This window comes from Marmota flaviventris, chromosome X (assembly GCF_047511675.1).
Source record: "Marmota flaviventris isolate mMarFla1 chromosome X, mMarFla1.hap1, whole genome shotgun sequence".
Taxonomy (NCBI): domain Eukaryota; kingdom Metazoa; phylum Chordata; class Mammalia; order Rodentia; family Sciuridae; genus Marmota; species Marmota flaviventris.
In genome coordinates this window covers 106,358,523-106,384,803 of record NC_092518.1, presented here as the reverse complement: position 1 = coordinate 106,384,803, position 26,281 = coordinate 106,358,523, and the positions used below count along the sequence as shown (strand labels likewise).

Here is a 26,281-nt window from a genome sequence, read left to right as displayed (position 1 = left end):
ATACTGTGTAGAATTCCAGACTTGTGGATCAAGCATTCCATAAGCCCCCAGATAATGGTTTGGATGAGGTTCTACAAGTAGGAAAGGGAAACGAAAACATAGTATAGGTGCTATCCCTATGAGGATGACCTGCTGGTTCTTTCAGGATAGATGTGGCCCATTGTAGTAAACTTGTTATCAGGTCTATTGAGTGGCTGATTGTTCTCCTTGTGGAATGGTGCTATACTAGGCCTCAGCATTGGTTTCTGTTACTGGCAACTTAGATGTTTAGAAGCAGCAGTGGCTAGACTACTCTAAATGAAGGAGAGAGCACATACCCCGAGCCCATGCCTTGCTTCAGTCCCTGTCACCATGCTACATATTTTGTGAATTCATTTTCTAGATGATGAAGAAAGCTAGTAGCATCAATAAGCTAACCATTAGTCTACTTAATGTTTAGTATCTCTTTCATAGTAGATCGTCTTTGATGAACAATAACATTTGGTGCAAAGATCTTCACAATTCATGCCCATGCCCATATCAATATATATGCTTATATACCAGAACCTGTTTTCTCTATTTTTCCAATCTTTCTCCTTCCAGATCTCTGACTTGGCCATTTACCATGGTGTATAGTCTATATATTCTAATCTTGGGCTGTATCTCCACACATACAGAGTAGATGGCCACGGCACTTCCTGTATTTCTGATAATTTTTCTCTCCTTTGTCTCAAATATTATCCCAGAGTGACACTGTAATGCAGTCACTTTCATTTTTAGCTTATAACCATATATCAAACTAACCCATGCACAAACCTGACTCAGGCATTTCCTTTCTCCTTCAGCTGATCACATGGGGCCCCTCCAGTACGGTGATCAATGTGAGATGAAAGAGAGGCACTGTGCAACTATAGTGGGTGACATGGAAATCACAGTTACCTTCTAATGGGATTTGCCTGTGTCTGCTGGTTCAACTTATGTGAGGTCCCAGATGTACCATTTCCATATTTATCATAATTTTTGCTAGGCTTAGTCAATGTTAAGACTTGATGGGTCTAGCAGGATCCAGTTTATGGTGGGCATTTCTAGATGTAGGGTCACTGTTCCATAGTCAATCATTCTATCTGTATCAGGGCCTAATATCTTGTCAAGGGCTTTTTTATTTTTAGAAGGCATACATATTCTTTGGTATGGCCTTTCTCTAGAACTCCAAGGGCTTCATTGTGATTCCACCACATCTCTCCCATAGACTCCACATTGTTTCTCTAACGATATAAAGTCTGCCAGTTATATGGACCAAGTAATTGGGCTTTTGCACCTGGCTTAGATATGCTGCAAAGCCTTTTCCTGCTCTGGGTTCCACTCAAAACTGGTAGGTAACCTCTAGTTTCAACAACTATAAGGACCAGAGAACTATTTCTATGTGTAGAATGTTTTGCTTCTCTAACCTAAGGAGACCCATCAGGCATTGCATTTACTGCTCTGTAGTAGATTTTACAAAATTCAGCAATTTTGTCTTTTTTATTGGGTGGGGACTGTATGCCCCTGAGAATTGACTCTAATACCTATACTGAAGTATCAGGTTCCTGAATCATTAAAGGTTTGATTTCCCACCTGTTGGGGCAGGCCCCCAAATGGCTCTAGTTAGGCTCCCTTGCCAAGTCTTTTGTCAGGCTATGTTATATTTTTAATATGTAGCCAGGGCTGGGAACTATGTTATGGTTAATCAATGCCAGAAACACTGATTCAATGTATAGGCTCAAGGTGGTAAACATTAATTTGTGAGCATGCCCCCTCCCCTCATCTAACTTGTTGCAGTATGCCTTCTTTTCTGTGCTATATAAAAAAAGGGCCTATGAAAATGTTGGGGGGTGGGGTGCTGGCTAATGGCTTTGGCCACTTCTGAATAAAGGATGACCAATATTCCCACCAGGCCTTGCATCTTCTTCCACCTGCCAAACCCCATATCTGTTTCCTGGGTCAGAGCCCCTGCATGACACCACTCTGTGGAGCAGTATCTTACCAAGGCCTCCAGCATGCTGGTCTTTTCTTGTTCGTTCTGCTGGATCAGCATGGTGATGTAAAAAACCAAAATGATACTCTAAAAGATGTCCAGATGGTCCATATCTCATTATAACAGAGGGTATGAGAATTAACCTAGCCCTGAGGCAAAACTGTAAATGAATGTGTTGCCTCTTTCATATGAATGCTCACTGTTTTGGATCTTTCCTGATTGGGATAGGAAAGTACTTACTAAATCAATACCTGCATATCATGTACCTGGAACCAGGTACTCCTTGTTGAATTTGAAGTGGTCCATAGTCATTTTCCAGGATCCATCTAGGCAGATCCATTTTTTTAATGTCACAGGATTTTAATCTTTGTAAATGGCAGTAACTTCCACCGTCATTCTTGGGATGTGATATTGTTTTTGATTTATTATCTTGTTTAGTTACTTTGGGGTGGGGTCGTTTCACAAACTTCTCCTATTTTTCCTCTATTATGACCAAGGATCTTGTATAAAGATTACTTTCACTGCTCAGCATATCTCTCTCAACTATACACTCAGAGACGAGGAAAGTGACCATCAGGTTAGTCAGCAGACCCAATAGATCTATTACAAGTAAGGCATTGGCCAGGACTCCATATAACACTTAACATCTGTTGACTTTACTCTAACAGGTAGACATGATGATGCTTTATGTCTGTAAGTAACAATGTCAACTCAGATCCTGGCCCCAATAGTCCTTGCAATAGCTGGATATGCTTCTTTTCCTAGTGTATGGTAAATGTACACTATGTGCAAATAATGTAAAGTAACTGCTATAGTTTGGATTTGAAGTGTCCCCCAAAGGCCATGTATTAAAGGCTTGGTTGCCACACTGTGGAGCTATTGAAAGGTGGTGGAACATTTAGGAGTTGGAGCCTACTGGGTTGAAGTTAGGTCATAGGGGTGTGCCCTTGAAGAGGATGTTGGAACCCCCATCTCTTTTCTCTCTCTGCTTCCTGACCACCATGAGGTGAGCAGCTTTGCTCTACTGTGCACTTCCTACCATAATGTTCCACCTCCACACAGGACCCAAAGCAACAGAGCTAGGTAGCCAACCATGGACTGAAACCTCTGAAATGGTGAGCCAAAATAAACCTTTCCTCCTGCAAATTGTTTACTTGAGTATTGTGTCAGAGTAATGGAACTCTTGATTAACACAGTAACTTCACCCAAGTAGATGACTTTTGATAAGGACCAGAGGAAAGACTGGTATTACAGGATTCTTCTCCTAGGAGGCATCTCTTTCATCAATGGGTTCTAAGGCTTAAAATTAGCTCAGGACTAGGAATCATGATATATTTTTTGTAGTGCTGAGGATTGAACCCAGGGCCTCATGCATGCTAGGCAAACACTCTACCGCTGAGCTATACTCACATTCCTGAAATCATGAATTTATAAATTGGAAGACTGACTTCTAGTTTCTGATAATTTATTACTCCTTTTAAAATTATACATATTAAGCAATACCCTTTTTGGCTGCCCATCTCTTTTGCCTCCAGCGATGCTTGTTCTATTAATCATCCCTTTAATTCTCTACAGATCAGGCCCACTTGGTTGCCACTCTAATCACATGTACTTTTACAATAATTACAAGCCCTTGGCTTCTAGTGGTGAAAAGCTTATCACCTGGTTTGTGTTTCTGGGGTTGGGGAGGGTTGGAGTACTATTATAGTTTATATATTAGGTGTCTCCCAGAAGCTCATGTGTGAGACAAAGGTTAGAGGTTAAATAATTGGGTTATGAGAGCTTTACCCTAATTAGTACATTTCTAATAACAAACCAAGGGAACAGCTTTCCTATCATCTGCCTTGGCCTTCAGAGGAGAACCACTACTGTATTTCTCGATAATTCTGATGTCAACTTTACCTGTCTTCTTGATGGTCTAGGTGAAGGATGTGTCCCCCATGTCCTCCTATGCAGCATAGTATCTTCTGGTTTCAACAATATATCCAATCCAGCATGCCTGTTTCCTTTGGCCTTATAATTCCTTCCTCTATTATATGCCAGAGCAATTTAGGAATTTCAACATCACTTAGTATGGGTCACTGATTTTTCCAGGCTTATCAAGCCACCTGAGTAGTGAGTTACACTACCTTCTGAGGTCCCTGTTATGGTCAGTCCTTTATCCCAAGAGAGTGTCCCCAAATCAACAATCCCTTTCTAGCCCAATCTTATGATGAAACTCTCCTTGATAATTACCTTCAGAATCTCATCTCCTGAGTCCTGTCAGCACATACTAGTTAGGTCTTATTTTCTTTGGGGCACAATACTTGTTTTTAGAAGGGCTGTGCTACAAATAGGCCTGTTGCTTTACAGAAGAAAGAACTTTATATTGTCTTATATGGAGGAAGTACTGGCAGTTATTGGGGGAGGAGTGGGCTGCTTTTAGAGGCTCAGAAGTTTTGGAGAAGACTAAGGAGTCAAATTCTTTGGGAGCATTTGCTTAATTCACATACATGTCTCCACCCCATGTGTCAGGATCCCAAGTTTTTTCTACTAGAACCTCAACTTTGGTGTAACTTACTTGCCTCACTTGAATATTGAAGTTTAGTCACTGTAATGATCAAATCCTGGATTTAATCTTCAGCTTTTCATGTTCACCCATTGCTGTAAATGAGGGCTTCTTTGTAAGCTATAAAAGGGACTTCTGTGTTCTCACATTTACTTTTTTTTTCTTGGTATGGGGTATTGAACTCAGGGGTGCTTAGCCACATCTCCAGCCCTATTTTGTATTTTATTTAGAGACAGGATCTCACTGAGTTTTTTAGCGCCTTGTTTTTTGCTGAGGCTGACTTTGAACTCGTGATCCTCCTGCCTCAGCCTCCCAAGTCCTGGGATTCCAGGCATGTGGCACTGCACTGGGCTCACACTTACTTTTTAAGTGTTATTTGCCCTCGACTTTAAATTATCTGTTTGTAGGGCATTAATGTAACTTAGTAAAAAAGCATAAAATTCCATTTTATCCCATATAAATTTAAAATGTTTGAGTCATTCCACCAGCTAATGTATCCTCCCCACTGGTACATTTTTCTGAAACATGGCAGGGGGAAGTTTTAACCATTGGGCTGCCACCTTGTTCCAGGGATTGTCTATATATAACCTTCCACCAGGATTAAGGTCCTTATTACTAGCTGGGTGCTGGTGAATCCAGTCACCAAGAGCCATATGATGGCCTACTTCCTTGGACTACTTTTGGTACCAAATGTCACAGGTTGGACTCTCAGAGAAGCAGAGGCTGAGAAGGATTTAGGAGTGCAAAAAAAGTTTATTAGGATTAGTACACGAGGAGAGGCAGGGAAGGACAAACAGAATTGAGCAAGGGGGTCCATGAGATTGTGATGCAGACCTGACAAAGTCTCTGCCAGCCCAAGGGGGCTCTCCAGAGCAGAGATTGCTCATTAGAGAAGTCCCATATTGAGTGGAAATGGCTAGGTACTTGTAGTATTGCTTTGCTTGGTCATTGGCTGGAGTTTCCCCCAGAGCGTGCAACCTTGATTATAGCCATTTTACTGAATGAGCTGCCTCAAGAATGTGACCTGGGTTCAAAAACTGAGTCAGATTTTGAAGATGCTAACAGTTGGTGCCTGTAAGCTAACTACATTTCTTGCAGCTAGATGGCAAGCCCTTTCTGGAAGGTAGGTACAAAGAGTATATGACTATGTCTTCCATATGGCCTGAGCCTAATGCAGTATATATATGAGCTAAATTTTTATAGATTAAAATTTGTATTTCTCAACTACTATATAGTGGGTGAACCTCACAAAGGAGATTAGATTTGCACATCTGAGTGTCTTGTGAATCAATTTATGACCTAGATTCAGTGAAGTAGCTTGGGGCATTGGCCAAGGAGGGCACCCACAGAGTGGTGATGGTGACTAATGTAAGAGATATGTCACACCCAAGGGAAGATGAGTGCTAGGTTGCCTGGCTGGTGTGAGGTTGGGCTTCTTTTGGGATAAGAGAGATACTGAGAAATGGAAGGTTGTGGAAAATTGCCTTTTCTTTTCTTTTTTTTATTGGTTGTTCAAAACATTACAAAGCTCTTGACATATCATATTTCATACATTAGATTCAAGTGGGTTATGAACTCCCATTTTTACCCCAATTACAGATTGCAGGATCACATCGGTTACACATCCACATTTTTACATGATGCATTTTACATAGTATAAGGTGGCTCCTGTTCTCTATCTTCAACATTATTTCCTAAGTTATGCCTCTGTTTTCCCCCCCACTTCTGCATATCGTTCATTTGCTCTTGAAGCATTAACAACCCCATTCCAGTTGTGGAAACAACTAGGAGACTGTTCATGTTCTCAGCCTATGATCTGGTAGGGAAGACAATATGCCTTTAGAGTACTATTATGGTTTATATATGAGGTGTCCCCCAGAAGCTCATGTGTGAGACAAAGGTTAGAGGTTAAATAATTGGGTTATGAGAGCTTTACCCTAATTAGTGCATTAATCCCTGGTAGGAATTTACTGGGTGATAACTGTAGGCAGATAGAGTGTGGCTGGAGGAGGTAGGTACCTGGAGGCATGGCTTTGAGGTATGTATTTTGTTCCTGATGAGGTGGGGGGAGTTCTCTCTCTCTCTCTCTCTCTCTCTCTCTCTCTCTCTCTCTCTCTAACAAGTTCTATGAAAAACATAAGCACTACTGAAATGGGAGCAAAACCATAGAGTCCCTAGCACCATCCTTGGCAGAAAAGACAAGGAAGACTTCCCAGAAGAAATGATTTCAATTTTGTCTTAAAGACAGAATATGAGTTAGTCAGGCACAAAAGTGGGGGAAGGGGATAATAGGTAAATGGAGAAACATGTGCAAAAACATGGAAACAAGAAAAGGCATAACACAGTTTGGGCTGCCAAAACAAAATGCCAAAGATTTAGTGGTTTAAATAATAGAAATGTATTTCCTTTTCTTTTAAAAAATATCTTTATTTTATTTATTTATTGTTTTATGTGGTGCTGAGGGTCGAACACAGGGCCTTGAGTGTGCTAGGTGAACAGTCTACTGCTGAGACACTACCCCAGCCCCAAAATGTATTTTCTTACAGTACTGGGGACTGAAAGTCAGAGAGTGGGGTACCAGCATGGTCAGGTTCCAGTAAGGGCTTTCTTCCTGGCTTGCAGATAGTCACCTTGTCACTGTGTGCTCACATGGCCTTTCTTACATACATGCATGTGCACAGAGAGAGATCTCTATCCTTCTCCTCCTCTTATAAGGTCACCAATCCTGTCAAATTAGGACCTCACCCTTATGACCTCATTTAACCTTAATTATCTCCTAAAGGTCCTATTTCCAAATCAAGTTTCATTGGGGGTTAGGGATCAACATATGAATTTCAGAGGGGACACAATTCAGTCTGCAGCAAAGGGTAAGGAAAAAAAAAATCTCAAGAATGGACTGTGTAGGGCTGGGGTCATGGCTCTGTGGCAGAGCGCTCACCTGGCACTTGCAAGGCCCTGGGTTTGATCCTCAGCACCACATAAAAATAAAAATAAAATAAAATAAAGGCATTGTGTTCAACTACAACTGAGAAATATTTTTTTTAAAAAAGAATGGGCTGTGTAGACTATTCTGAACCCTTACACAAATATATATGTTTTGAGTACATATAAACTGAATGCACAACCCCCTCACATATTTTTTCTTATTCTGTTATTCTACTCTTATATCTAATATCTCTCTTGGAGGAGCTGATCTACCTCCTTTTATTATTATGTTTTTAAAAATTTTTTAAATTTTTAAATTTTTTTTTAATTTTTATTTTTTATTATTATGTTTTGAGAAGTGATTTGGGGCCCTTGGTTAGCTTTTCTGGGGCTTGATAACCCCTTGATGATAACTCTACTTGACTTTCTTTCACATGAGTGCAAACCGTATTATATTTCTGAGATTTAAAAGATGCAAGGACAATATGTTTACTTTTAACTACATTTTCTAGCTATCCAACTTGATGTTAAACTGATGCATCTTTTAAAAAAATGTTATTGTACTGTGGGTTCTACTTTGAGTGCAAGCATGTTTTTCCTCAGATTATCACATTTACCTTTTAAAGTGTGTTAGATTTATTATATTTTATTTTAGTCCCCATAGATGTGGTTTGAAGTCAAGATGGGCACTTATAGCAGGAACTCTGGTTGCAATGAGGTGAGGGAAAGACCAGAAATGAATTCTGTGTTAGGAATGTAAGCAAGTTTGGTGTGCTTGTGGGTTAATTCAGGTGAGGAGGGTCTAACAGACATTTTTTTTTTTCCTTCTGGTACTAAGAATTGAACTCAGATCCTCACACATCCTAGGCAAGCACTCTGCCATTGAGCTACATCCCCAGCTCAGGTATTTGGATATACTTGTTTGGAACTCAGGAGGGAAATTTGAGATAGAAAAAGAGGCTGTGAGACAACATAATATAGGTGGAAATGGAAACCATTGGATACCATGGTATAGTGCCTAGGAAAAGTGTAGAGACTGGAGAGAAAGGAAGAACATGGTAGAATTTGGGAGAACATTGACACTAAGAGATAGAAGAGGATACCAGGAAGCATATTAGCAGCAGCAGGGTAGGAGGAAAACCAGAAAAGAGTGCTGTCACATACATCAAAGGAATAGAGATTTCTAACATGGGAAAAGTTAATAGCCCCAAATTCTGGAAAGAAGTCAAATAAGATGATGACTATCAACGTAGGGCAAAGTAAGAATTGGGAAACTTTTTATGTAAAAGGCAGCTAAGTAAATATTTTAGACTTTGTGGGTAATACTATTGTAACTAGCCAACTTTGCCATTGTATGGTAAAAGCAGGCACAGATAATACATAAATAAATAGGTGTAGGTGTGTTTCAATAAAACTCTATTCACAGAAACAGGTGGTGGGTTGGATTTAGCCCAAGGGCTGAAGTTTGCCAGCTCTTATGATAAAGTACAAATTATAGTTTGTTGATGACTTTGGCAAAGGAAGTTCCTGTAGAGTGATGGTGGCAGAAGTCATACAGCAATAATTGAGGAAATGGAGTTGGAGGGTGCATCAAGCTTTTCTGAAGCTATACTATAAATAAGGGGAAATGTGAGCCCTAGAGCATTTCATCAGGTTCAGAGAGAGTTTGTGGTCTCTCGGGGAAGCTTTTGCACTCTTGTGGTGGAACACTGCAATGTTGTTTCGGATTATTTTGAAAGTTGTTTCCCCATCTGCCTATATTTAAGCTTTTTGTGAGCTGCCGCCAGAGCTTAATTGACTTGTTCAGGCTTAATGAATATTTATTAGGAAAATTGTAAATCAACTGTTTTGCTATAGGATTGAAGCTCAATGAAGCCACTGTGGGGTAATTTTGCCAAAGCTGCTGACATGGGGAGAGGATTATTTCTTAGGCTGTCATTGCAGGTTCTTTTACAGTTTTATAGCTAGGGCGTCATGAGTCAACAAATAAGCCAATGCCTCCTGTTCTGAGGGTGGGCAGGCTGGCAGGAAAGTAGTCATTGGGAGGTTCTCAGCAGAGGCTTACAGGGGCCTGGTATGACTCCTCTCTTGCAAAGGCTCATGGCTTTCAAGGAACAAAGAGATACTCAGTTACGTTCCACCCAATTGTGTTAGGAAGAGCAAGTGGAAGTGAAGGGGCAAATGGAAAGTCTCCCTTTTGGGTTCTTTATGGTGTTTTCTCTGAGCAGAGAATTGGACACAAATTCTTTCTAGTTATCATCTATAGTGTCACCAAGACTGCAATGAGGGCAGGTACCAAGTTTGCTACTTCCTCATCTGGTAAGCAGAGGAAGAGAGTACATGACTTCTCCCCACCATATTGTCCAGGTGATGTTTGCTTACAATGACAATGACTGTCAAAAAGCCTGGGGATCTTACCCATTTAAATGGGGCTTGTGAACCCTCACTGTTGAGGATGCTGAGGACATAGCATTAGGTTTGGGATACTGACAGATACCCCCCAAATGCCCCCTTTTATCTTCTCATGACAACAATGCTCTCCCAAGGGCCTTTAAAGAAGTGCTAAGTGCCCTCTGTCTTCACTGAGGATAAATGATTCATCCATGACTCCCAGTCTTACATGTGTGAGATGTGTCCTCGCACTTTATTCCTTCACTTTAATTCTGGAGGCAGCTTTCCTTAATTCTTAGTGCCATCTAAAACTCTCACCCAAGAATGTGCTCTCCCTTTAGTTCAGTGACAGGGGTAAAACTGCAAGCTCTTCTAATACCCTTTGAATCAAGAGAGATTTCCTGATGGAGTGTTAAGTTGTGTTCTCCCACAATTGCATGCAGGTATATTGTTGCTGAGTTTCATGTCTGCCAAGTAATCTGATGATAAATTGGTACCCAGGAAGCCTGGTCCAGCAGGGTGAAGAGAAAAGGGGAGGGATATAGCCAGAGTAGTTAAAAATCTGGCTCCAATTTTGAAAGTAACTCTTCCCCTAATAATAGGTTTTGGTGGTATTTGTACTTATAGCTGGACTCTGATTCTTGTGAAATAAAATATTAGTGTATCTTTTGCTTGATTGAATCTGAATATGGTTTTGCCTCTTGTTTCTCAGTTTGTTCTTCTTTATGTTCATCTCCTCAAGTCACTGTCAACTCTTTCCCCCATTCAACAGCAGGGTGGCAATTTGAAGCACTATTTCTCCCATGATCCTACCAAGATTTCCTTTAAATGCATTTGCCTTTTCTGTTTGAAGATTGTTCTATTGACAGAGTGTGATTAGATGTGAGTCTTAACAGGGCAGGAAAATCAAAGCAGAGATCAAGAGTCATTCTCCTTTTGTGCTCAGAGGGAGAGAGTCATTTGAAGCTCAAGGGATTTTCGCAAATCTAGTTGGCAAGTCTGTTCCTATATGTGAGCAAAATACATAGCTACCTAGAATCCAATTTGAGAAACAGTATTCTTCTTTGCTTCTCTCTTCCTCCAAGGAAAAAAAACCCCAAACCCCAGCTAAACCAAGACAGTGCTTTATTTTCATTTGCCACAACACCTGAGAGTAGCTTCTCCTTTGGGTAAGGAATCAGTTTCTGTTAAAATAGAAATCTATTATTTTGGAAGATCTGGAGACATCATTTGGTACTTGAATGGGTTACCTCAGCCCCCAAGAGGACCATCAGTCTAGTCTAGTCACTGAATCTTCTCCCTAGATAATCACTTTTCTTTTGGTAGAACTATTACACGTGTCTTAATTTTTTTGAAAAGGAAAGCAGTTGAAGACTAACTCTAAAGTTTAAGTAATTCAATAACCAATCAGCATTTCAGAGGATAGTGAAAGTGGTAATAATGTTGCTGGGGACTACAGGCCAAGTTGACCACTGTGTCAGAGTCTTCTTTTTCCATTTATATTTTTCTTCTCCAAGGTCTTGAATTCTTTGCTTTCTAACTCTCTAGTTCCAGATATGTTTCTTCCTTGATCTCTCTAGTATCTCAGTTTCCTCTTTTTTGGCTCTGTTGCCAATTATCCTTTCTTCTTTCTACCTATCATTGTCTCCTCTTTTGTATGGTGAGCATCATATAAAACTGGTCTGCATTTAAGCACTTGATTAATTTATCAGAGAAAGTTGTATTCCATGTTCAGAATCTGCAGATCAGACTAGCTAGATCTTTAGCTTTTCATTTTTGCCTCAGAAATATTCTAAAAACTGTAGAGTCCTCAATTCATTATTTCTTCTCCCACTCTGCATCACCCTTGGAGAAATAATGGTTTTCCAACATGGGGGGGGGGTCCCAAAACGTAGAGGAGGCCAAGAATGGTGATGGAAGGCCCCAACATCAAACTAACTTAGGGTTTAGCTGAGGAGTCTGAGCCTGCCTTTCATTGCAGTCAGGGTGAGGAGAGATGCAACCCTTTGTGAGAAACACAAGTAAGGTGACTATTGCATCCATTGCAAAGCTTCAGGTAGGAAATCAATTAGTGAATACTAACTTCTCAGCATCTGCATCCAGGTAAATTTTAAACAGATAATTGAAGCACAGAAAACAAATTCTTTCTTTACAATTTTATTTACAAAATGTATTAAAATTTTGTACAATACCTCATGGCAATGAGGCTCCGTAATTATGCCCACACATGCAATTTATGCTTTTACGGCCATTAGTTTGCTTGGCAATTTTTCTGTTCACTGAAGTACAGCTTTAACAACAAAAAGAAAAGAATTGGAAAAAAATCCTCAAGTGACTATTGCCAAACTCCCATAGCTTGAAGTTAGTAGCAGAAATTTGAAGCAATTAACATTTTTTTAAACATGCAAGTTTTTTTTTTTAAATAACAAACCAATTTACCCGCTTCTTTATCCCAGTGAAGTTTCCTCTCTGAAAAACTGATTTGAGTCAATAAACATACATTTCTCTTTATACAGTGCCTATGAAAACATTTGTGTGTAGGTTGGTTGGTTTGTTTTATACAACTTCATATTCACACAGCGTTAGCTTCCCACACTGGGACATTATAGCATTCATAAGTTGAAAATCACAGTTTCATGAAAACAAAACAAAACAAAAACACAACAGCTTTCTTTTGTGTTCAAATACCATTTAAAATCTGACAGGTGAGTTATTTGCTTATGACACCATTTTTGGAATGAAAGTTTATATTACACTTTTCTGGAAACATTTCCTTGGAACAAGACTTCTTCCTTTCTTTTCTGAAGACAAGAGCAAATATGCAGCGAGTCAACTAAGCATCTAAGGGTCACACTTGGGAAATGAAGGCGAGCTCCTAGTTTTTACAGTCTGGAAACTTCCCAATGCACGTTACTGATGAGAGCGAACTACTGAACTACGGAAAGCATACGTTGTTATATAGGAGGTAATTAGTGAGCGGAGACTATTTCCTCTGACTGTTCTGATGATGCCAATGGCAGGTATGCAATTAGTTACTTGATAGCCCATGGAGCAGTAGAGCGATCTTCTGAGAGTCAGTAGAGAAACTGCTCCAAGCAAGGACCTGGGAGTGATGCTGAGGCCCTCAGATTAGCTGTAGGTTTGGGAATGCATTTTAGTCTTTGCAAACTAGAAAAGGACACATGCAGTCTGACGGAGAGCCACGGGCAGTAACAGGCAACAGCTGGTAAGACAGACCAAGCAAGAGTAAAGTCAGATTGAGAATTGTGGTCTGAACCCACTGGCCCGCCTTGCAACGCGGTTCTGTCTCCGTGGTATACACTTGAAAGGCATACTTAGCAGAGAAAGCAGAGCTAAACACAGTGTTGTTTCTGAGAAAGATATTCTAAACACATCTGGGAGTATAGGCAGCATTTCCCTCACCTCAATGCTAAATACTCAGCTATATTGACTTAAAATGCACACTGAAGCAAGAAAAACAGATCTGTGAGCTGAAATTCCAAGCTTCTTGGAAAGCCTCGGGATCTGTTTTAGGAAAGCACCGATAGGTATGCCTGATAGTGCCCCGTCCCTTGCTACACACACAAGACAATTTTGAAAGCTCTGTTGATCCCTTTACCAAGTGGGAAGTTATCAAAGCATTTTCACAAAACTATTTCAGGAACACAGAGAAGTCGCCACTTAGTCCCTTTTCCAAAGCATTTGAATTTTCTTAAGTGTTGCATTTACAGTCTAAAGATATACACATTTCAGCAACATTGAAAGAAAATAGGGTGCACAGAACATCACCACCAACAGGAAATACCAAAAACATCTGATCAGCAGATCCTAGAAGAAATGCCAGTCTGTCTTTCCAAATACTGGGAGACAGAGGGTTTTTTTAATTTTTTTTTAATCTGGAGGAACTAATTCTTTTAGCTAAGATGGGCCTATTTGCTTAATTGGAATTTTAAATTTGTGTGTATGTGTGTGTATGTGTGTGTGTGTATTAAAGAACATGGTGTTTGTATATTGTGCAGTGGTATCAAAGAATGGCTTTTGTTGAATTGACTTTTTAAAATAAGACTTTTTTCGCATACTGGAATCTTGCACGTCCATTTTTTTTGTTGGTTTTTATTTTAATTTTTCAAGCAAAGCAAAAAGATTTCAATGATGGTTTGCATTGTCGTGAGTCTTAGAGTGTTCCATAAGGCACTGAAGGAAAAAAAAATCAGTTTTTCCTATTGAAAGGTCATTGCACCATCAGCAATATTCGTGTCATGCCCGACACCAAGGAGAGTGAAATCTGGCTCAGGATCCTTGAAGCAGCCACGTTTTCGGTGATTTCCTCTCATCACATGCCTCCAGTGGGAAGGGATCTGCAAAGGCAAGGGGAAATTTAAATTTGAAGGGGTTTTCTATTTGGAATTGAGAAGTTTATTATGGCTCAATCTATCTTGAACAAAAATGATGGCTATTATCTCAAATTGGCATTACTGGGGCTGCAGCCTATTCAAATGGCTTTAGACAGCAGGCCTGGTTAAATTCTTCAACTTGATGTGAATGCTTTGCAATATGTTAAATTAGGATAATTCTCTAGTATCTGAATTGATTATACTAAGGAATATACAGGCAAAGTCTATTGCAAAGTCTAACTCAAGACTTTAATCACTCAGAATGTAGGTATACTAGGAAGTTGTAGTGGTATTTAAAAAGAGATATTTAAGAGAACTACATGGCAGAGTGTATTCTGATTACAGAACCTGTGACAAAAGACTATTCATTTACAATAGAGGGTAAAAAAATCTTTTATGACTTACTGAATTGAAGTGCATTTCGACTGGAGAACAAAATTTACTGCTCCTTGCAAGAAAGGTGACTGTTTATTTTTTTAAAATACCTACAACCTTAGTTTTTAAAGCCTAAAAATAGTACAAGGACTTTAACGAGATAGCAAAAGAGGCCAGAGCATGATATCCATGAAAGGGCCAGGAACCCATGGGTGTTTGCCCTAACATTGTGAGCCTGATTGAGATGCTGCTGGTGGCACTCTCCTTTTGAAGACATCAATTAACTATTGCAGGGGATTCATCTGCCCCAACTCAGAAAACTGAAGAAGACTTTCTTGCTCCTCTTCAAACTATACCCACCTCTACATCTTTTCCCTGTATACTAAGGAGATACTTCTCTTTCTTGTGAGTGAATACTAAATTGATAACAACAGAATGATGTAATCATTATGTACCATTGACCCTGGAATAAAAGTTATCTGCAAGAAGAATGTTGAAGATGCATGCACCTGAAGCCTAAAAGACTATCATGGAAGTGGGCCAATCTCTTCCTTGGAACCCCTAAGTCCTGGGTCATATCTCTTTCAGAAGTTAAGAAAAATTTTATATCTGTGGCAGAAAGTCAGAGTCCCCATTTCTCCATTGGTTATGAGATGTCACTACCTAGCTGCATGACTTTGGGCGAGTGACCTAACCTCTCAGTGCCTCTGATTCCTGCTTTTATTTTATATTTCATGGTTCTTTGGATTAAACCTAGGGCCTCACACATGCCAGACAAATGCTGTACCACTGAGCCATATCCCAAGCACCTTGATTTCTGCTTTTAAATGAGAATAAATTATTATTACTGAGGTAAAAGTTCTTTGGAGAAAAAGAATATCACTGCCTCATTTATTCAGGATTTGGTCCCCATTTCACATAAAATGAGCTCTCTTATTCAAGAGAACTTCTCCAGCAAGTATACCTGTGCATAGGCTGCAGAAGGAATATATCATTCTGAAAATGGGCAACAATATGAACAAAGTTAATATTTCCTAGGAAGACTAAAGAGAACAGTCTTAGGAGAAAAATGGAACCCCTCCCATCTTCAGGCATCTTGAGGTCTTGCATCTGAGAGGGATTTCAGAAATATTGTTGAAAAAGCCAAAGGAGCCTGAAGTCGTTCTGATCAGCATTGCGGAAACTGGAAAGAGTTTCTTAAAACAATTAGCAGAATCAACCTCAGGGAGCACCTTAGTGAATTTGTGGCACCAGAAGGTCAGTCACTTGTGAAGGCATGCTTGTGGCAGGGGAGGGGCACACTTCTAGTGGCTGGTCAGTAATCTAGAGAAGCATAAAGTAATTAAGACACAATCTTTTCTCTAGTGGGTGCCAAACATGGTCTGAAGTTGAGGCACATGTCCCCCTGGGCCCAATAATCCTCATTTACTATTGCCCATAGTAAATAAGAGGTGACTTCCTCATCTTTTAAGGGTACTCTTTTGTTAACCAGATTTCAATGGATCATATTCTTGCAGGTGATTTACCCTGAGCCATCCTTCCTGAACAATTACTAGTAATATCAACCCTGAAGGCAGACTCTGATAATTAGTAATAAATGTAAAAATCTCAGGAAGCCTCTCCATCTTTGTGCCTGTGAATAGACCCTGACAGATCTAGGTCAATACAGAGAACCAGAAGCCTAATAACTAGGTAACAAATTAGAAGTCACTAGGTGATATTTTAGAACTTCTTTGGAAATAAAAGATGAAAGGGTGAAGAGCTCACTCTTTACCTAACCAACACTCCCCTAATGTCACATCACCAAATTGGCTGAGGACAGCACAGAGGTTTCTATTTCCTATTCAGCCTGCTTTGTGCCTCTTGACTGACACATGTGAGGTTTTCCTGGCATCTTCTGAGGCTTTTCCTTCTTGTCTGGAGACTTTGCACAGGCTCGGAGGACAGATTTGTTTACAGAGGCTCTTCCAAGATTTTCTTACCATCCCAGAGATAGCTGCCAAGGTGCTAGCTAACTGGGCTGTAACCATAATGGCATCAGTGTTTATTGAAATGTGACTTTTGTCTCAATTAACCTGAATTTTATTCCACAAAAGTGGATCAAGATGAATAAAAGAAAACCAGAGAGCCAGAGTTGTGGCAAGTTAATTTATAAGGCTTTACTCCCATGTTTTATGTCCCAGGCCTCCACTTTAGGACCACAACATTCTGTTCAAACACCCTCTCTCCCTCCCTCCCATCCTCCCCTATGTCTCTTCTTTCTCTTTTCAATTGCTTTCTTCCTTTTTTCTTTTCTTAGTCAATGTTCTCTGAGATTATTTTCTCTAATCTTACTATTCCTTGGAATAGCAGCATCTGCATGACCTAGCAACTTGTGAGAGTGTTGAATTTCAAGCCCCATTGTTGATCTGATGAATTAGGATGTACATCTTACAAGATCCCCATATGATTCACATTCACAATGATGTTTGAGGGGCAGTCTGGGTCTTTAGAAAGATTGAGGGTATAGTATTTGGGAAGTAAGGGTATTGATTCTCAAATAGAATGACTGATAATCCTACAGGCTATCCTAATTCTGAAGCCTGATATACTTGTTTCAAAAATATTCTTTCTGGGGAAAGTAGGAATGGTTATATTCTGGTGTGGAGTATATAAAATGGGAGCATACGGAGGCTTCATGAAGTTCTTTAAGATTTTTTTGTGCATGTGTAAACAAGTGTGACATAAACTTAAGATCTGTTTCTCATTTGAGAAGGTCTAAGTAGGGTTTCAAGTTTTCTGGAGGCCACAAGGCCACGGGTACTCAGAGGAAATATGGTTTAGTAAAGAATACAGTTATAGAAGGAAGAATTGAGTTCTAATCTAAGAATGGCAAGTACCTAGTTGTTTTTTTCTTGAGCAAGTTCACTTGATGTAGCTGGGTTTTAATTACCCAAAACACAAAATACGACCTGATCCATGTCATCTCAAATGAGGGAATAAATGTGAGAATACTTAGAAAGCTGCTACACAGATTTAAAGTATATTATTTATTTGCATGCCTGCATTTTAGAATTTGGGATAATTAAGCTATGTGAGATTAAAATCAGTCAAGTACTATCCTATGAAATAAAGCAAAAAATATGCCCCCAATTGTAGTGGGCCTATATCACCTACTCAAGTAAAGGATTTTAAACATACTGGGACATTAAATGCTTGTATGCAAACAGTGCTAATTACAGTGCTAATCACAGTGTTGAACTGCCACCAATGTAATGAAAACACTTTATCAGCAGGTTAGTTCAGTGTACTGAACATATTGTGGCAAAAGGTTGCAGTCTCTAGGAGGAAAGGACAGCAGCGACTTTATCAAGTAAAATGATACTTTCCATGGTAAAGACAGACGACTTATTTGGATGAAATGTTTAAAAAATGCCTGGATTTAGATCCATGATGTGAAATATAAGAAAGTCAAAACAGAAATGCACAAATAAAAATTCTAGCACATTGACATGAGGTCAATCAATCACTTAAAATAAGGGAAATGAAGTTGCTAATTTTTCTGTTCCACTTTAGATAAGCATGTTAGTAATGGCAGATGCACTCCAAGGCAAAAAGACTATATTCTATTATAAACACTTCCAAAATGGAGACATTATCCTAAGACAAGCTTGCCTTTGAACATGTCCAAATTATTGGTGGGGTTTGGCTGTAGCTGACAGACTCAGTGATATCAGTCAGGTTCACCTTAGTTTGAGTTTGGCCAGCAGCTTAGTGCCTAGACTGTCCTTTGAGAGACACTTACTTACCTGAGTATCCGCTCCATGGAAGGGACAACAAAGTAACCCAAAGATTGAGAAAACTGTCTCAGTTATGCTGCTTACCTAAAAGGACCTTAACTCCCTAATGGAAGCACTATACTAATTTGCTAAAATTCCTAATTTTAACATAATTTCCAGAATAGCTGCTTTCCCTGGAGTTGCACTGTCCAACATGGCAGCCACCAGCCACATGTGACTATAGAACATTTGATGTATGACTAGTATGAGTTGAGATATACTCTAAGTATAAAATATGCCCAAGATCTTCCAGATTAATATGAATAAAAATGTAAAATCTCATTTATTTTTAATGTTCTTGTTTAATAAGCATATTGAAATGATAATATTTTAGATGTATTGGCCTAAATGGAATTAGCTGCACTTGTTTTACTTTTTAAAATATTACTTTTAGAAAATTTAAAAATTATACATGTGGTTCATATATGTGGCTTACATATGATTCTATTGAACAGTATGGCTCTAGAGAATGTTTTTCCTTTTTGGTCACAGATTGTACTTTAATTATAACTATGCTATCAGAAAAGCACCACTGCCTGACAAGAAAGCACAGTTTTCAAAGAAATATAATGGTTGCAAAGAAGACACAGCTTGAAACAATAAACCAAAGTAAAAGAACAATGAAAAAAAAATAAAGGTTTCACATACAGTAATGGAAAGCCAATTAGTTTACTAGACCTTAACCGTACCCCTATATCTTAACACTTTCTGTTCCATACACGTTGTAGCCTTCTCTGTATGTAGCGTAATTCTGAGTGTTGGTGGCAGGAGCAGGCTTAAAGTTTTGGGTGTTCTTTGTGAGTTTCATGCGTTTGGACTCTGCCCGAGATTTGTAACAGAATTCTATCAAAGCCACCATCATGGCCAGCCCCAGACCTCCGACAAGTATATAGAAAACGCCTGCCACATTGCTCAGGCTCAGAGCGCTGGTCTTGTCCTAAGAGAAATGAACAACGCGATTAGTTCTTGGGGAAAGCGAAGGCAATGGGACATTATCATACATTACAACAGCATAGGATATTTCTAAATTGTCAAATAACTAAACATTGATGTAAGTGTAATGACTCAACTCTGGCAACTGGCTAATGTTTCACAATAACCAGCAAGATAGTAGATTGTGCTTCTGTTTACCATTTTGAGCCTCACCTAAATATCTTTTAATTTTCATTCCTTAGTCCCTTAGTACCTCAAAATGGTGCTCAACAACTATAGACAACACTTGGCCATGGGAGCAAAAGAGTAAACACAAGCATAATTTATTCCTCTGCTGGCTTCAATAAACACCATTTTCCAGAGTTGAGCTGTGACATAATCTCTACATATGTAACACTCTTTTCATTTGGGAACTTGAAGCACTCTTTCCCCTCTCTGCCCCGCAACACCCCTTTCTCCCTCGTACTCCCTGTGACAATCTTTGTCAATAGCTAGTCTTTAAGATACCAGGGGAGAATATTAGTGGTACCTGATATTCTTGTCAGGGAAGTTACTTCATGAGGGTTTGTTTAAAAAGGGTTAAACATCCTCTTTTCCCCAGTGACTGAGAAATTGCTTCTCTTGGGAATTGGTTGCTGAGTTGTCATCCTAGTCAAAATTAGGGCAGCAAGTCTTTGTGCTGCGGGGACAATGACACAGCACAAAGAATTGGCTCCATCTGATATTCCTGGAAGTTTAAGGGAAGTGTCAGGAGGACCCACTGGGTCCTGGATTGGCTCTATATGAATCAGAAAGCTTTCCGGGGGACTGATGATTTTATTTAAATTGAGCTCATTTTTTAACTTTTACTCCAGGGAACATAGATAGTATTTTTTTAAAAAAATACTACACTTATCTGCTTTCTATTTAATATGGGGGAAAAATTGAGGAAGCCGGTCAGTGACTTTCAGGTCAAACTGCAAATCTGACTAAGCTGTCTAACTCTATGAAAAAGCAAAAACTGAACTACTAAATAATGGAAAGAAAAAGTTGGTGTCTTGAGCCCTACCTTGAGGTAGGACACACCAAGGGCCAGGAGTCTTTCTTTGAAAAAAAAAATAAAATAAAATAGCATTTTGTAGTCTTTTTAGAGGGAATGTAACCATTTTGCTGCTGAATGTAATTGAATGCAATATCTAAATTATTACATCAGTGAATTTGAGCATCTTATTTAAATGATGATACCACTAGCAGATGATGGCCATTGCTGACCCTCAATACTATGGTTCAGCTAGTTCTGGTATATTTAAATAAGTAAATGTAAAGACAATATGGTCTTTTCCTTCTGATACTTGAAATTGAATCACATTCAGGGAGGGGATGTGGGGGTGCCTCATGTCCACAACAACCTTGCAAATGGCTACTCTTCTAGGATGTATGGCAGCTAGGTGGGTAGTAAGAATTTCTATTACTTATAAAACAACAGGTCATCTCCTTAAGGAGGTTGGTGAGGCTATCTGCAAGGATGTTTCACAGTCCATTAGGAAATGGACTAGTTTCTGGTACCCCTCCCTCTGCTATCATATTCATATATGTATATGTCATTTAAAGTAGGGGAAAGGTCTGTTAACATAAACCATGTAAGCTGTGACAACAAGAACAGTTTTAAGTTCCATGTGTATAAGTTTTACAAGAGTTGCAGAATTCCCTAATGTGGGACATAGAAAACCAGTAGCAAAATGGTTCACTGCACAGGGAAAATGAGTGGCATTTCATGAAATGAATTAACTGATACCACAATATTAGTCTGAAAAAAGGAAAAGGCAAAAACTGAAACTAAAAAGAACTTTCTTAGGGGAGCAAAGGGGGGCAGGAAGGAGGCGGGGAAGAGTGTTTCATGCTTATCAATGTGATGTTATCCTGACAATGTATACCTTTCAGGAGCATGCGACTAAATTTTAAAAGTATTACGTACAGATTCAAATGACACCTTTGGAAGAGAGAAGTGTGACAGACTTAATGAGATTCAAGATCCAAATAGATGCTGAATTCAATACAACAGTAGCTGGGAGGGAGCTAATCATTCTGTTTACAGAGACCAGTCTGTTATTTGTTCATATGGGACAGATGTAATATATTAATAACCAAAGGTATTTACAACTACAAAGTCTCTGGAACTATAAGAGGTTAAGAAAAAGTACTGTCACAACTGGATCTTTTGTTGTTGTTGTTGTTGTTTTATCTTTGAACTCTCAAAATGTGAAATACAGTAAAACCCCCTTATAACACAGCTCATTATTTTATAGCTTTGGAAACACAGTGGGCCAGATCAAGTTCCCTAATCATAACAACAGCTCTATAGAGTCCAACAATTGATTTTATGTGGCAGGTCTCTGAGGCTGGTGTTTGCCTTATTCCTTTAGTGCTGGTGTTATAAAGGGGTCCCACTGTGTCAGGGAGTGTGTGTTGGGAAGGAAAGCCGTTTTGGGATAGAAAATAAACAGTGGGTCAAAATGTGATTGCTAATCAGTACAAAAAGACCTTCAGCGACTGACCTTACTCCCGGAGTCCTTGGCTCCACATTCCCCCTTATCGTACCACCATTTGTTTTTCAGCTTGTCTAAGATGCCTTGTTCACTGAGTTTCAATACTGCAAGGTTTACAGGCGTTCTTCACGTGGGAAATAACATAAATAACATTATATTATGTTATTTTATGTTATTCAAGCTTCAAACTACTTTAAAACTATAGAAAGCGATAAAGCAGGGGGCCCTGGCCACAGAGTAATTTTAGACACTGCAGGCAACCTGAGCATTACCTTATAAAAAGTTAACACTACAGCAACGCTATATTTACCAGGGCCTGCCCATATCGCTTTGAGTAATCGGCACACACTGTTAAATAATGAGGATAGAAAAAAAGGCACTCCTCAGATAGGCTGTGTGTGGTGAGGAGGGTCTCCCCTCAAGTGACAATAGTCAGCGGCAGCTTGCAGTAGCTTTGTGACGGAGGCATGTTAGGTTTGATCTAACCGGGTGTCTTGTTGTACTTCCAGACAGAAAGCAAGTTTTATGGGAGGATTGGAAGAGGTGATGGGGCCAGAAAGGGAAGCATTTCCATATTGTGAACTGAGACAAATGGATGAATCTGAACAGAAGATAGACCCTACATAAATAATGTGCCTTGTTGTGTTTCTTGTTACACAAATCTGTTACCCAGAGCAATGATCCCAGAAAGAACTGTACTACATACATGTCCTTATTTCACAAACATGCATTCTAATTTAGGCACACATTGGTCTTAGTATTAAAAGGTGTGATATGGACTTCTGAGTTTTGCATAAGAGAATTATTTTCGATGATATAAGAACTGGCCTATGGACTGTTTCTGTAGTATTTGCTGCCTGCCTATCTGTTATGATCATATGACTGTGGTCAACACAGATCACCAGACAGTGGGCCAGATTGTTTTAAGATGGAATATTAATATGGCATGATGTAAAATGGCAAACTGACTATGCCCCTATTGGTAGCACTGTAGAGGAATAGTTCCTACTATAAGAAGACTCCCTCATCTGAGAAGCTAACATAGGACCAGGAGACCAGGAAACTGCTCCTCAGTCCTTCACTACTTAAAGTATAAGGACTGTATTGGGAGCCACACGGCAAATACGTAAAACCCAATAAGTCCTAAGAGAAAGATTTTTCTCTTTCAGAGATTTTTTTTTTCAGCTGTAAAATAGGAATAACGACTTTTACCCTGTCTTCTTCTTAGAGCTATTGATTTTTTTTTGTACCAGGGATTGAACCCAGAGGTGCTTAACCACTGAGCCACATCCCCAGTCCTTTTTTATAATATATTTTGAGACAGGACCTTGGGATGAGTTGCTGAGGGCCTTGCTAAGTTGCTGAGGCTGATCTTGCACTCACAATCCTCTTGCCTCAGCCTCCCAAGCTGCTGGGATTATAGATGTGCACCACTGTGTCCTGTGAGCTATTGAATTTTAAATGAAAAATCTCTAATAACTTGGGCAAAAATGTATTACATAGGGAGTGTAGCATAATTCTATGATGAGACTATAGTAGGTTCAGATTCATGTGAACAATATTGCCAATACTAGTACATGTTGGTCTGAATGTCAATTAGCTTAAAAGAAGAAAATCAGACAAATTTATGTAACCCTGAACATGCATTAAAGTGTCTTAGCTTATTTTGGATAAGTTGGGCCCATAAACATATCCATTTACTGACAAGACTGCCTACAGGCACAATCATCTGGCCTCTATTATACCAAGTTCCAAAACCTATTTCCTTTCTTCCCCATTTGCTGTTGAGAGCAGAGGGGCCATCTCATCTTGAGATATTCTAAGACATGTATCATTATTTTAAAGTAATATGCAATTTCAGAGTACTTGAGATTCGAAAAACTATAAACCTTTGGTGGCAGGGAGGTGATACTTTCTTAGTTAATGCAGGGCCTGGCAGTAAGAGTATCTGCATTTGGTATCTCACAAGGAAATTGGGGTCCTTTTATATCTTTACACAAGTTCCTTCAATCAATGCTCAACATCCTGGGTTCCTCAAATCTAACCAGAGTTACTTGGAATACAAAGCAATAAAAGGTATTCAAAAGTTTGAGCCTCTTTCACAGATTATTGGCAGTGAAAATTAAGTCTTAAGTTTTAAAGGACAGACAAGCCATCTATGGCCCTTAGATCAGTGTTGTAGTGCCTTCTTCTCTACTCCTGACCATCTAACCCCCTTCTCTATCTTCCTTCACTAATTACTTATTATCTCATCACTACTACTTCTCCCCTAATGCTGTGCCTTAAAGTCAACCAATGACATGAGACTCAGCAATGTGAAAGTTGGCTCAGGATGCAGGGGAATGTTTTCCAGTGACAGAGGGGACCTGGGCTCTACTAGGACCACAAGAAAAAGTACAAAACATCTTCTTTTTCCTTTCTTTTTTGGTTTCTGTTTTTTTAATGGATTTTTTTTTCTTTTTCTGTGTGTATATTTTATTTATTTTTCTATTTACTTTTTTTTTCACTTTTTTGGCACATTAAACACAATGGTGGGAGTTGTTGTTATATATATATGTACATGCTCACAATATAATAATATAATTTGGCCAATATGACTCCTTGGCACTTCCCCCCCTTCTTCCTCCTTTCTGTTTTTTTTTCCTGTTTCCTCTTTTTTTTTTTTTTTAAATTACATAGGGCACAGTGTCCTCTCACTGCTCTCTGACTAAGACCTTAACAGGCTCTGTCCTCCTTTAAACTCCTATGTTGTTGAATTAACTTCGTTCAATTTCTTCAGAACTGCTGCTCTATTTGGTGTTAGGAACAGAGCAGTTGAAGTCTGATAAAAGGTACTCACACTGTAGTCCAATGGAGAGGTTTTACTCTCTATAAAAATCCTAGTTTTTAAAGACATTTGTCAACCATTAAGTGAGCTAGATTGTTAAATGTATAGCATGTTGGTTTAGAGCAGTGGTTCCCAAAATGGGATCCAGGGTCCCCTGGGGGGATCCCCAGGGTCCTTTGGGGGATCCTTTCCTCAGAGGGCCTGTGAAGTCAAAACTTTTTATAATACTACTAAGACATTGTTTGCCCTTCTCACTATTATGCCTTTATATCATACAGTGGAATTTCTTGGAAGCCACATGATGTATAAAATCACAGCAGATTGAGTAAAGAAAAATAAATGAGGATCCCATTCTTTTATATTGAGCCAGATAATAAAGAAATTTGTAAAAGTATAGGATAGTACCACTCTCCTTACTATTTTTGACTGGAAAAATAGAATTGCTTCATAAAAGTATATTATTTATGCTAACATATATTGGATTTATTATTTTTAAATGAATCAATGAGTACATTCTCTAAAAATTCTTCAGTGTTAATTTTTGATGCGTAAATATTAATGACATAACACACATAACCAAAACTCTTTTGGGGGGACTGGGAAGATAGCTTAGTGGCAGAGTACTTGCCTAGCATGTTCAAATCTTTGGGTTCTATCTCTAGCACTGAAAAAAAACCTTTTTGGGTTTCTAATAATTTTTAAGAGTATAAGGGGTCCTGGGACCATAAGTTTAAGATGCACTAGTTTTGGAGAAGCACAGGCTCTTTACCTGTGCAGGGGTCTATTCTAGGATGCCCACTATATAGTCTTATTAAAATTCAGGCTTAGCATGTTAGCAAAATACCATCCTACTTCTGACAAATGACCTATTCCTACCTTAGGTCATCCAGTGTCTTTCACAGAATGGCTAGTAGCTTCTATCTACTCCCATGGTCTCCACAGTTACAATGGAGGTTACCTTAGAGCAATGGTTTTTACCTAGGAGTTTTTCTGTCCTTCAGAGGACATTTGGCATTATCTGGAGTTTTTTTTTTTTTTGTCATAACTGGGTGGGGGAATGCTATAGGTATCCAGTGAGTAGAGGCCAGGGATGTGGCTAAACATCCTATAATGCACAGGATAGCACCCACAACAAAGAATTATCAGGTCCCCAAATGCCGTTAATGCTGGGGCCAAGAAACCTGGCCTTAAATCATCCAGATTTCCTCTGAGATACCCCAGGATGTGAGAGAATGCTGACAAATGATACACCCTAAGAAATTTAGTCTTTGATTGAAAAAATCACAGGGTTTATGAAATCTGGCAGGGAGCCAATGTGCATTTAGGAACTTCTAAATAAAAATGAGGGAGAAAAACAAACATTTCAAGCAGCAGCACAGCTAAGGAGCATAAAAGCTGTAATCAGAAATCACAGATAATACCACTTAACAAGGTTAGGATAGCTGCCAAGAAAAGAAAGTACTTTAAAAGGCAAATCTCCTAGAACTCCATGTTGTTGTGGGATAGACTAAATTTCCAAGAAGGTACAGAAAAACTGCTTTTATCTACATTG

The 26,281-nt window shown here is 39.2% G+C and overlaps 1 protein-coding gene and 1 pseudogene across 2 annotated transcripts in view; both read right to left on the bottom strand.

Moving 5' to 3' along the window:
• The window catches only part of LOC114089934 (tyrosine-protein kinase Fer-like), a 74,210-nt pseudogene extending 72,157 nt beyond the window's left edge, over window positions 1-2,053 (bottom strand).
• A 17,082-nt stretch (window positions 2,054-19,135) lies between these two features.
• The window catches only part of Gria3 (glutamate ionotropic receptor AMPA type subunit 3), a 263,872-nt gene continuing 256,726 nt past the window's right edge, over window positions 19,136-26,281 (bottom strand). The window contains exons 14-15 of one of the 2 annotated variants that reach the window (XM_027932354.3): window positions 21,912-22,026; window positions 19,136-19,381 (exon numbers count right to left, since the gene is read on the bottom strand). In XM_027932354.3, the coding sequence (XP_027788155.2) occupies window positions 19,136-19,381; window positions 21,912-22,026 (361 nt within the window). The remainder of the gene's footprint in view (window positions 19,382-21,911; window positions 22,027-26,281) is intronic. The other variant, XM_027932362.3, reaches the window with a different exon arrangement.